At 40.8% G+C, this 13735-nt stretch overlaps 1 protein-coding gene across 1 annotated transcript in view; it reads left to right on the top strand.

Moving 5' to 3' along the window:
- LOC311105059 (gamma-aminobutyric acid receptor subunit alpha-6-like) overlaps positions 1-6893 on the top strand; it is a gene marked incomplete at both ends in the record, with an annotated part of 32772 nt that extends 25879 nt beyond the window's left edge. The window contains 2 exons of the mRNA XM_084147049.1: positions 3977-4233; positions 6354-6893. Coding sequence (XP_084003175.1) covers positions 3977-4233; positions 6354-6893 — 797 coding nt within the window. The remainder of the gene's footprint in view (positions 1-3976; positions 4234-6353) is intronic.
- Positions 6894-13735: the final 6842 nt, after the last annotated feature.

Below are 13735 nucleotides of genomic sequence, written 5' to 3' on the forward strand. Positions count from 1 at the left end.
GCCCTGAATTACAAAAATTACAGAAATTACACACATCAAAATATAAATACAAAATGCAAGCAGAAAGAAAAACATGGTCATAAAAAACAAACAGTAATAAGGTGCTCAATCAGCTTTCTGAATTGCCCTAACTGATTCTGATTTACCTAACTGAGACCAAAGGAATTTCTAGAGTTAGCCATCCCTGAGACTGGGTGTGGTAACTCATAAGTCTAAAGTTTAGTAAGGATGTTAGGTACAGTGGGAGTTTTTGTAAAAGGGCTTTATACATGAAAACATAGCAATGTATCAACCTACGCGTCATCAGAGGGCCAACCAACTTTCTGGTAGAGAATGCAGTGATGAGTACTAAAACTGTCGCCCGTAATAAAGCGCAGTGTGCTATGATAAACTGCATCTAACGGCTTTAATGAAGTGGCAGCTGAGTTTACCGTTTATAGATGACGTCGCGATAGTCTAGGACCGATAGGAACGTCGACTGAAGAATCTGCTTTCTACTGTTTAGCGAGAGGCAGGACCTATTTCTATAGAAGAACCCCATTTCTATTCTCAGCTTCTTAACTAACTCATCAATATGCTTTTTAAAAGAGAGCTTTTAATCTATCCAGATGCCCAGATATATGTAAGCACGGACACAATCAATATGGACACCATCCAAAGTACATATGTTTAAATCATCAGAGTTATTTTTATGCGCTCTAGAGAACAACATATACTTAGTTTTACCTGCATTCAGTACTAATTTCAGGTCAATAAAGTTTTTCTGTAATACAATGGAGGCAGACTGTAGTTCAGATAGAGCCTGGTCAAACGTGGGAGCAATAGCATACACAACAGTATCATCGGCAGGTTAACATTTTGTTAATGTAAACAGTAAAAACTACAGGACCCAGAACTGACCCCTGCGGGAAATCGTTATGTCCAGAAAACCTGATTTAACACCATCAGTAGATACACATTGGGGCAGTTTTGCTGACACAGATTATGCCTAATCCTAGACTAAATTGCACTTTTACACTAGACTAACTGAAATGGCATTTCTCAGACATGGTTTAAAATAGTCTCAGACTTGCCCAAGTCTAGATTGAAAAAGTCTGATTTTCAGAAGGACGATTAGAATTAATCTAGATCTAAGTGAAGGATTCAATGAAACCTGGCCAGAGGAATAAGGGGGACAGAGAGCTGCAGCAAAAATGGATCAAGCATATCAGCCCTGGGGGATTTTTTTTCATCAATCTTAAGCAAGGCATCTAGTACATCACAGGTAGTAAAATGAAAACAATGAGTCAGCTAGAGGCTGGCAGAGGGAAGAGCAGTCGATTGACTGACCAGGGTCAATTTAAACCACTGTTTCTCTCAAATAAAAACCCTGCCGAGATAAAATGATGATTAAAATAAGCACTTATTCCATTCTTCTCAGTTATGATGCCAGAGTCAGAAAGAATTTGTTTAGCCAGGGAAGAAGAGGAATTGGTACTCTTCAGTGCATTCACTGTTTTCCAATGCTTTTTGCCATTTCATGTGTTGATGAAAAGATAAATGAGCACCCACTTTTGGCACTGTTTTGCATGCTACCCCAGATGTGAGTATCTGCATCTGTTGCATCTGTGAGCCTATTTGTTTTGCCCGCTGACTTTCTTACTGGGACAAACATATGATCGCAGAGTCCATGGGTTCTACTCATTTCCTAGCAGCTGTAGAGGCAAGTGCGTGTTATTTCACAGCCACACTGATTCACACAACGCCCCAGTGCGTCCCCTCCCACCTCCTGTCTCAGCGGAGAGCTAATGAAACTGTCCAATATGTGACAGGAGGGTGTCGTGGGAACATAAATATTGTCGCATTGGCCAAACCCCCAGGCTGTGGGGCTATTACAGTACTTGTGTGTGTGTGTGTGTGTGTGTGTGTGTGTGTGTGTGTGTGTGTGTGAGAGAAAGGAGGGAAAGAAAGGAATTGACTTGAGGGATGATTAAGAAGCTCCCCCTGGTGGCTCAAGATGTTATTATCTGGTGAAATGTATGGCATATAGCCCAAAGCTAGCCTGGTCTCAGATCTGTTTGTCCAATCAATGTTTGGCATGATAAAGGCCATAGGGGTTGGCAAGACAGCACAAACAGATCTGGGACCAGGATAATGTGAAACTGGCTCCGCCTCTTGAACATGCACTGGTCATGTTTTTACACATAGTTCAGTTGAGGGATTGATATGCATCCAGCATTTCATAGGTGGCATAGCAGCTTGCTTTTGTAGATTCTTTCATCTCTATCTAACCTTTTAATCTATACACTGACCGATGGCAAGTCTGTGTCCATCCTCAATTTGACTGAATATGGTCTGAGCTCTGTGTGGGATGTGTTCGTGTGTGGCGCATGCCTGCATGCGTGTGAGTGCATGTGTTGGGAGAGTGTCATGTCAACCATTCACTTTTTTTCTCAGTATCAATTCTCAATGATCCATTGTTTTTTAATATAAATAATTCTCTACCACCTGAGTGCTTACTGGAATATTTCTCAATCTCTGTTGTATCCCATACGCGCTCATGGAGACAGCAGAGACAGAGAGGAAACACTGAAAGCACTAACATGTGGGCCCTGAACAACTCTGAGGACATTCATTGTCACTCACAATCCTCACAGTAGCCTACTGGATGTTGTAAGTAGATGCAATGTTTGAACACCTATATATCATGAAGTCAGAAAGACCAACACAGCCATGCAAGGGCCTCCCCATGGGAACATGTACCAACATAGCAGAAACGTATAACATCCAGTGGGCTACTGTGAGGATTGTGAGTCACAATGAATGTCCCCAGAGTGGCTCAGGGTCCACATAAACATTATGCATACCCTATTGTTTTATATATAACAGGTGCCACAGGTGCCCTAAAGGGACAAACTAGAATATCAATGCACAACAAGTGTAGAATAGAACAACACCATTTGTATAATGTAAGCAAGCCCCATTTTGTCCTAATCCAAGCAACTCCAAAGCAATGCATTCTAATCTAAACAACGTGTCACAAGATGAGGAATGAAAACTGTATTCCAACAGAAACAGTCATTGCTATTACTCATTAATTTGATTATTATAGCTCATCTGATTAAATCAGTCACACCTCATTCATCTGTACCAAGAACGATTGTGCGTCTGATCTTGCCAATTAATCCAATGAAATACACAAATGTGTGCTATATCCTAATATTAAAGCTAATATCGACCTCTGGAAGTCCTTTGCCTCATACACTTACATATTCATCCTGTGGTAGGCAGAGTTTTGGAGATGGAGGATGATATCATGTTTCTCTCCGCCTGGCGGTACAGATTGTTCTATATCTCTAACATAAAGGGGATTTTCTCTGAATCACATTACAGCTATTTGCTAATAATCCCAAGGACAAGTGACCTGCAAGCTTACTATAACTCCCCAGTTATTGTAAAGGTATAATCCTTGGCGTGGATCCGATTTGGTTATTGTTTTAAAAGGAAATGGAGGCGAGGGAAAGTGGGCTATGTGGGGTGGTCGCTAGGGCAACGTCATTAGGATGGAAAACACAGGAAGCAAAGGTCAATAAGTCATCAACTGGATGTTTACAGGTCATTCTAGTGTCAGAAACGTTCAGTTTCCTATTTTTCATATTAAGTATTAAGGCTGGCATTCATTGATTTGTGTGATGGATTTTCACAAACTATTTTCATAGATTTTTCTAAGTAGTTGTATCCCTGAACTAGCACACCTGATTCAATTAGTCAAGGGCTTGATGATTAGTTGAGAAATTGAATCAGGTGTGCTAGCCCTGGAATAAATCAAATACATTGAACAGCTGGGGGTCCCCCAGGAAAGGTTTGAGTAATGCTGATATAGAGGGACGGTTAGGCTTATACCTACTGTTTTAGTATGTATTATTTGGGTGTGTTGACATAACTATTATTTTGGTTACAACTTACAGCCAAGGTTACAAATGTTTTCTAATTTCAGGCATCACCACGGTCCTGACCATGACCACGTTAAGCATCAGCGCGCGTCACTCCCTCCCCAAAGTCTCCTACGCCACGGCCATGGACTGGTTCATTGCCGTGTGTTTCGCCTTCGTCTTCTCCGCTCTCATCGAGTTCGCTGCCGTCAACTACTTCACCAACGCAGAGATGGAGAGACTGAAAAGGAAGCCGCTAAAATGCCCGCCGGCGCCCCAAACAACCCCAGTGAAAGTGAAGGATATGCAGGAAGTTCTGCAGGTGTGTTAAGACCTATCCTCAATCCCTATACCCTTCTCCACTTCAGAGACTGAAGTGTGCACTTGTTCACTCCCCTTCGTTAATTTGTATGCTGATCATCAAATGGAGATTCATTGCAAGTCTAAAACATCGAGAAAAATACATACTAAAACATCCTGTTTTTTGTTAGACAATACAGTAACCGAAGGTTACTTTAGCATTGATAATAGGTTAAGTAAGTTTGGAGGCTTTCTCTCTCTCTTTTCCTGCCTCTCCCTCTCTCCCTCTCTCTCTCTCTCTCTCTCTCTCTCTCTCTCTCTCTCTCTCTCTCTCTCTCTCTCTCTCTCTCTCTCTCTCTCTCTCTCTCTCTCTCTCTCTCTCTCTCTCTCTCTCTCTCTCTCTCTCTCTCTCTCTCTCTCTCTTCCTGCCTGTTTCTCTCCCTCTCCCCTCTCTTTCTCTCTGTACCTCACTCTCTGTTTTCCTGCCTGCCTGTCTCTCTCCCTCTCCCCTCTTTCTTTCTGTACCTCTCTCGCTTTCTCTTTGTACCTCTCTTTCTGCCGGCCTTTTCTCCCTCCTTCTCCATGATATCATGAGCTAGAAACATTAGCTTCCTGAAGGCCAAATAGGTATAGTAAATGGTGAATACATGTTAAGTTTGTCCCATTTAGAGTACAGCTGCACAGCTGTCTGCTTAGATCAATGCACACCATTTGTAATCCAGCACAGAGGCTTAGCAATATTATCCCAGAAAATTCGAAGTATGCTCTGAATGTCCTACATTTGCTTGCTTTCTCATAATAAAAAAATAACTCTTCAGCATTAAGATAAGCGTGTTTTGAAGACCTGTGTTATAGAATATTATTACCATTTTCATTCTTTACCCATAGTTACAAGAAGATGCGAACATGTTTGTAAGAGCCATTTTGGTAATACAAAAAACGAACGTCTCCTACAAAGTTGTTGGTTTTGCACGTCATACTGCATGAACAGAACTACACAATGTTTACATTCAGCATTTACAGTATGTTCTCATGAAAGGGTATTCGTGTAATGGGGGTTGACCAAACATGTTTATATTGAATTCATTACTCCATGCATTTGCATTCTACTGTAGTTAGAACACAATCCTTCATTTAAGGGCAAATTACATGTGGTGCTAACTGTCTCATGTCACAGTCCAACTGTTTGATGGCTGATACCGACCAGAAAACAGCCATACGTTCCCCCTGTACAGCCCGATGACTACTTAAAGTTGTCCTATGGATCTCAAATCTTTGTGTGGAGTAATCGCACCTGAATGCAGTTTAGTGACAACGGCACATCAATGGATTAGCAGGTTGCCACAGCAACACTGCTGGGGCACATCTGTATAGGTTCCAGAAGCCCCGGCGCCAGAAGATTAACTCTTGTCCTACAGAGCTGCAGAACCAGCCCCACACGGCTAACAGTGGGGAAATCTGCTCGGCATTAGGGCCCGCGGTGTGTATTGATGTGGCTCAGATGTATCTAAACCTTTTACCTCCCAGCCATAGTGATGTCAAACCTAGCCTAGTGTCCACAGCTCTGCGCCTCACATCTCTCAGACAGGAAGCAATACGCTTAGCCAGTTAGCACATTCCAGTAGGGAGTCAGTGGGGGAATTATCACTGGTGAGGCTATGGTGCTGTGGTTAGAGTGCAGCACCTCCCTCTACTGGGGCTGAAGTGCTATGCTAGCTCTCAGGAGATAAGCTCGTTTGATGTTCTACTATACTTTCATGCCGCCCCATGGAACAGCACTGTTGTGAAAACCTACACAAATAACGTCTGTGAGCTGGGCTATTCTACCACGCAGTGCAGTATGTATGCAGACTAAAGACTGTCGGCGGTATAAAGTAGTCATATTCGGGCACATAGGCAAGGTTTATAATCAGAGGTTCCTGACTGTTTTAACCTGATATAGCTCTACATAGTTCATATTTATCAGCTTAATACAATTGTCATATTGTGCCTTACCACAAAGAATCAAGTAAAATAGTAACATTTAATTCAAATTGCTCCACTTCAAGGGATTTGCTTGTTGTTGCACATGAGTGAACTATGTGCACGATTCATTCACATCACTGCAGTTTTGGGTTGATGGTTCTTTTTCCCTCTCCACAGCACAACCCTGACACCAATGGTAACCTGCGGAAACGGATGAACTACATGTCCCAGCAAGATGGCCAGAATGCTGAGTCCAACAGCACAGCAGTGGCAAGAGGGGTAACCAGGGAACAACCCCAGTCTTGCCAATCATCTTCATCCAAGGGTGCGACTGGCGGCGCCATCATCCTACCACACTCCAGCCCCGGCCTTGCCAGCCAACCCAACGCTTCCTCCTCGACCCTGTCCGCCATGAACACGCCCCCGGCTCCACCCACCACCCCGACAATACCAGCCAACCAGACCCAGCCCTTCGCTGACTCCTCGCTCCAGGACCTTCTAGGACCCAGACTGGAGCACATTCAGCTGATGGGCAAAAATGAGCCCAAGCAGTCGCCATGCTCCCAGCCAACCAACACCAGTATGGGCGGGACCAGTAAAATTGACAAGTACGCCCGCATCCTGTTCCCAGTGTCCTTTGGAGCATTCAACATGGTGTACTGGGTGGTTTACTTGTCGAAAGACACCATGGAGGCCAAATTTAGAGGCCAAATCTAGTTTCTAGCTCCTCTTGGGGTCATTTTGGGAATAATTTTCTACAAAATGTAAAATGACAGGAGAAAAAGAGCTTTGGAGACATGGGAGATTAAATCATTTTTCAACTAACAAGGAAACCAAATATGCTGGACAAGAGCCTCAAAAAATTACACCCAGGAATACTAATCTCAGCACATCTGTTTGTTTCATTTTCGAGAGGTCTTCTGCGAATGAGCATGGTAACAAAACCATAAAACCATTCCAAATATGTCTGAATCTAACAAATATCACAACTATCCCCTGGGTGGCCATATCCAATATGCAATACAGTAACGGTTTGATGGATTGGTTAGTTGTTTTAATGTTAGTAAGTACCCTCGCTGAATTACAATACAGTGTCACCTGATCTTAGCGAAAATGGCTAATAGGTCCCTCTAGTCTTAGCAGGCATTGCTCCAATGACAAAGGATAAGGACAATATCACTGAAGATGAGCTGGACACACTACAAGTCGCAAGGTGTCGAGCAGAAGAACAGAGATGCATATGAACAAGAAGACTTTGGGTGTATTTTCTCCCTTACTGATGACCACAAGTAAATGACTGGGTATGTTGTCATTTGTTCTGGTATCAAAAGTAGATACATTTTTGTCCACTCAAATCTAATTTGCACTCCCAAGCCTGTAGAGCGAACTTTGACCAAGCTTTGTTAACTAGCGTAGAATGAGGATACCAATTACCATACGTGCTGGCCTATTTACTTCACACAGTACCCTACAAACAACATTTCCTGGGGGTAATGTTCCTCTAAGCCCCATTAGTTCCCTCCAAAAACGTTCTAGGAAGTCTTTGTTTGAATGTTCAACTATTAAGCGAAGATTATTTTTCTTTAACATTGTCCGTTTCTGGAACGTTGTGTACTAATGTATTCATTAATCAATATTAACTTACAAAGGAATATATTGTAGGAACCTGGTGAAACCCTTTGGTTTGGGAACATTTCCTCTGAGTTTGGGGGTGTTTATTTTTTAGCAAATGTGGGGCTTGATTCATACGGTTTTCATGGGCCTTTCATGTGCGGTACCTGTTATTGTTATTGTGAATCATGTGTGCAGAGGGCAGTGGAAGGGTCATTCCCCATATCCAAATTCCTACCATTAATGTAGAATGACATGCACTACCATGAGTCCATCAGAGACACGCCCAGAAGTTCTGTTGGTTACCCACTGAGTGCACCACGTCATTTCAACGTGGAAATGTTGGTAATATTTGGTTGAGACGTTGATCAATAAGATTTCAACCTTTATTCACCCACTCAAAAAGAAAGGAATCATTTTGTTAAATTCCCAATGTGTTATCACTATGCTTTCAACCATCTAAAAGCACAACCAAATTCCAATGGAAAAACAATGTCTGATTTTTGGTTTAGTTGTCATCTAAATGTGTTATTACTGCGCTTTCAGCCATTTTAAAAGCACAACCAAGTTCAAATGGGAATACAATGTCAGATATTTTGTATTTATACAACAACTTAATGTGTTATCACTGTGCTTCATCGAATAGCACAACCAATTGACCTGGACTGCAGTTGAGATTACATTAAAAGTACATAGTGCAAGTGATCAATGCTGTTCGAGATTCAGTGCAGATTATTATAGCAATTGTGAAGATCTCCACAGACCTGTGACCTTTGCATGCTATCTTGAACATGCACGCTTTCTATGATTAAATAAGAAGACATTTAGTAACAGTAACCTTAATGTGGCCATGGGTGTGTTACTCATTTTAAGGTTGGATAAATACTGTTACATTAGTTTGTAAGATAGCCTTAACTTTATGCTATTTACTGTATTACAAAAGTAACATTGAATTGTGTTTGGTTGACAACGCAACTAAATATCAACATTTAAAGGAGATGTACTGTATGTAATGATTGGATAGTTTCATCTGAGCCACTGGCTTAATCCTATTCTTTAACGTTGAGTTTTGGTTGAGATGGAGACTTATTAATTTGTAGACCAATTGGAATTAAAGCCAGTCTAAGTCAGTGGCAGAGATGGAACTATCCAAGCAGAAAATACATCTCTTTCAAATGTTGATATTTGGTTGCATTGACAACCAAACACAGTTCAATATCCAGCTTGTCTACAAATGAATAATTGATATGTTGGATTCACGTCTTCATCTCAACCAAAAATCTAAGTTAAACAAAATGTAAATGCACTTTTGAATGAAGTTTGATTTGATTAAGTCCTATTCTTTAACTTAGATTTTTGGTTGAGATGGAGATGTGAATCCAACATATTAATTATTAACTTGAAGATTACATTTTAAATCAGCCAAAGCTTGAAATGTATTGTCTATATTTAGTTGAACCCTGGGTTGAATTTAAAACAATAGCTGTTGATAGCACATGCAATATAGGCCTAAATAGTATAATTGATGATATATGACTTATAAAGTATGATTGCATTTCATTTGCTCTGTTAAACCTACCCCTTGGAATGACTTCTATAGCAACAGTGAATCTAATTAGTTATTAAGAGATCTCGCAATAGTCATTCTCACATTAGCACATTGGTAGTAGTCAGTGACAAATATCAAAGCTGAGCAGATCTTGGTTAAAACCCTGGATGGGAGACCAAAGTGTAGCTGTAGATAAATCAATTCTCCAGTCGGAGGTGCTGCCCAGCCTATAGTTGAAGATCTGACATTGTTTCAAAGGTACAAATTCAACATATTTTATACAAGGTTTGTCTATGTTGAAAATTGGTTTCCATTATGACATAATCCTGTGGTTTAAATATCACCCCAAAAAAAACTGTTTACGTTGAGGACTTTTTTCAAATCCATTGAATTTTCCATGTAGATTCCACATCACCATACATTGACAAATTAAATTGAAACAATGTTGATTCAACCAGTTTTTGCACAGTGGGTAGGGACTTGAGATGGCAAGGAAGTGGGAAAGTGTGTAATTCTCTCTGGTCGTTAGGTATCATTTCATAGTGTGTTAGCCTTGAACGTCGAGGGTCTTTATAGGGTCTCTATGCCAACTTTGGACAGCTTTCCACTGATAAGTCACAGGATTCTACATGGTCAGTTTTTACACTTGTGCCATGTCCATAGCAGCCATGTGACCCCCTCTTACGGTAAAAGTGTCCTTTTGTCTAATCTATCCCTGAGGGCAACTATCCTCTCATGTTGCCAGCTGAGGTCATGTCACCTGCAGAGGCATGGTCGGTGATCATCCTGATGCTTGGTTTCCTGCAATGCTAGTGGCTATTATCACCCAGACAGGTCACACATAGTTGGCCCCTCAGTCACTGTTGACGTAATAGTGCATTTCCTGCAGGTGGGGCTCAAAACAGAGAGGCTGATGGACAGATGAAGATGTTTGCCTCAGTTTCATGTCTCCTCAATGCACTCATGTGTGAAACTGATTCTGCCCCCCCAACCACACACACACACACACACACACACACACACACACACACACACACTCATCGTCCCCTTAACAAAACACACATCCACGTACAACAGCACACACTCTTTAAGGACCTTGTTAGCAGCAGGCAAGATGGTGTTTTGATGTATTTCTATGTGTTCTATTTCCCAGCTGTCCCCATTGTTTTCTCTGTCTCAATAACACACCTTGCCTAGGGATTGATGTGGGTGTCACCGGTGGGTCGCCTTGCTTGTTAAACAATCTCAGGCTAGACGGCGGCCGGCTAATGAAAGTTAGGTCTTACGTAAAGAGCTCCTGGATGCTGTTTGGGAGCGACAGAACAGAGGAGAACAGAGGAGAACAGAGGGGAAGTGTAGTGAGTATAGTGTAAATAGCCAGAGTGCTCTTAAAGAGGATAAAGACGTGGTTGACTGGTTACGTCTGATACTTAAGCATCTCCCTGGGTGTTTAGCAACACTGGAGCGGGAGCGGAGGGAGGTAGGGAGGCATTTCCCAGACTCAAGGAAGAAACACATCAACATCACTGTTTCTTTTCTCTCTTACATTTTTTTTTACAGGCCCTCGGTGTGTTGTTTGTTCTATGTCTTGAATATTTAAATGAGACTGCTTAGAAGAAGCAGTCCTGTGGATATTATGTGTTAACGCACCGCAAACCTGGGCATAAACTGTCCACCACTGTTACGCCCAAGTGTTTAAGTTTAAAAAAAATTGGTCACTAAAGATGTTCTCAGAGACATGGTCCTGAAGGTCAATAGTTCAATTTATGGGACATACGTTGGTTTTCATAATGCCCTGTCCATTGTTGCATAGTCATCAGAAACACATAACTCTTTCAAAGGTATTTTTTTATCATATGTATTTTTAGTTCAATAATATGTGGGGTTACTTTTCAGTGTAATTGTGTCTTACACAAAAGTCTTGTGAGGTTTGTGTTCTTATGCGGTAACTATAATTTCAGCTTGGAGATCACGTTAAGCTTTCCTCCACCCGTTTGTATGGCTTTAACGATTACTGTTATACTGGACTCAGGTACAGAGCTTTGTCTTTGTTTTCTGTTTTAGGGATAAAGCCTATTCCTCGATCTACTGCCATTGGAAGAGAATCAGATTTGGTAAATGACTTAGCAATGGAAGTTTTGTCTCGGAGAAACACTGGAGATTGAAAATGATTTATTGTGCAATCAGTTATGTGAGCAAATATCCATAATCGTCTTTGGACTGCCTCCAGAGACCAGAACCAAGCCCAGGAGAGAAATATAACTGCAATAAGGATTGGGATGGCATACACGTGGGCGGAATAAAATGAAAAATACATTATGACTTCTTTCCAAGAGGTCAACCCTTACAAAAAATGGTGAACTCCTCCTGACTGTACATACAACAATAACTGAATGTCTTTGTACAAAATACTGACGTTTTGTGTTTTGTAGTCAAGATCATATTTATCATTGCTCTATGCAAGACTAACACTTTAGAATTGCGACATAGTTGCCCATGCTGGGTTCCTTGGTGAGGAAGTGACATCACTATCAGCCAAATAAACAGAGTGCATATGTTACAACATTTGATGGTTCTGTTTTCTCCATCTTCTCTTCCTAAAGAATTCAGCAGGTTTTATTGTGTTACTATATGTTATGTGGTCAGCCATTAAGCTATATAGTCAATGTTCCAGCCATGTTTCTTCTTCAGCACCCTATCTGGTAAAAGGCTTGTATTGTGGTGCATTTAACAAAAGAAATCTGTGAATCTGTTTGTATAACAAAATGTTTAATGACATCCATATTAGGACATCAGTCATCCTCCTCAAACCCCTTACACAGGTCAAACATCAACCCTCCAGTTCTGTCCAGTTCTCTCTTTTTTGGACTTCCTAACCCTCATGGCTAAAGTGTTACAAACTGCAGAGCGCAAAGTAACTGCAGGGACAGCACGGTGTGAATATAATAATAATATCTTGCCTGTAAATAACATTAACATTGACAGTTTGTCAGTGCTTGACTCTGCAATTTCACAAAGCAATTAAAACATAATTAAGAAATATTACTTCATAGATGGTTGGCTGAGCGCTTGTCACTGACAACTGCTAGGCAATGGGCTGAGGGCTGTGACTCACGCTTGTTATGTCCTGCTGCTGCTATTCCAATTTTACACAGACACATCTCACTGGTTAGCATCTGGTTAGTCACAGCGGTCAGTGATGACCGCTGTAGCTCAATGTGGTCCTCTGTAGCTCAATTGGTAGAGCATGGCGCTTGTAACACCAGGGTAGTGGGTTCGATCCCCGGGACCACCCATACGTAAAAATGTATGCACACATGACTGTAAGTCGCTTTGGATAAAAGTGTCTGCTAAATGGCATATTTATGTGTGAGCAACTCGACAACAACCCCAAACTGGAGTGAAATAAGGAGGAAATGTCTCAATTTGCAGAGTATTGTGTCAAGAGTACAGTCTTGGGGGTGACATAATAAATGCATGTACTGTGTGGGTTTTTTCTCTCTTGACCCACAACAGTTTTGACTGTTCATGTAGTCATTTGCTTCTTTGATTATAATAAAGAAAGACAGTTGTAATCATCTCATTTTCATAAGCAAGGGTTATATTTCATTATTTAAAATGATTGGAATTCTACCTTGTTTCCTACCACTGCCAAAATCAACTCACATCCTCTTCACTCCTCCTCCACTTCCATAAAAGGTATACCGTTTAGGGCTTCAGGTTAACAAGTTGGTCTGTCCTGCTTTAATATGTTTACTATAATGCCCCCTGCTGACATTTAATGATATTACATAATAAACAGAAAATAATCTAGCAACAATCACTATAAAGTCTTACTGGTTTTTAGTATGTGTTTTTTGTCAGAATTTGCCTATTGATATTGAGTCTTGCAGCCTAACCTAAGGGGACAGAATTATAAAAATGTAAACGTCTATGCTACCAACCTTTTACTGAAATAGACTATCAACCCAGAGATATTTTGATTGTGATCTTTTGGTAGTGATGAATAATGAAAGTTGTGGGTGGATGTATTACATTTTCTTACATAATATTTTGTTTGCCTAATATCTTGTACCCTACCAAGAACAAGAGGGCTCCAGTATCTGTGGTGCTTGGACACCTAACAAGTTCAGAAATGCATTCACACACAAATGTACACACATAGACCTATACTCAGTTTTGGAAAAAGTACCCAATTGTCATACTTGAGTAACAGTAAAGATAGCTTAATAAAAAATGACTCTAGTAAAAGTCACCTAGTATAATCCTACTTGAGTAAAAGTCTAAAAGTATTTGGTTTTAAATATAATAAAATATAAAGTATAAAATGTAAAAGCAAATGCTAAAATATACTTAAGTATCAAAAGTAAGAGTATAAATCATTTCAAATTCCATATAT

This window comes from Coregonus lavaretus, assembly GCF_964263955.1.
Source record: "Coregonus lavaretus genome assembly, chromosome: 29".
NCBI classification, from domain to species: domain Eukaryota; kingdom Metazoa; phylum Chordata; class Actinopteri; order Salmoniformes; family Salmonidae; genus Coregonus; species Coregonus lavaretus.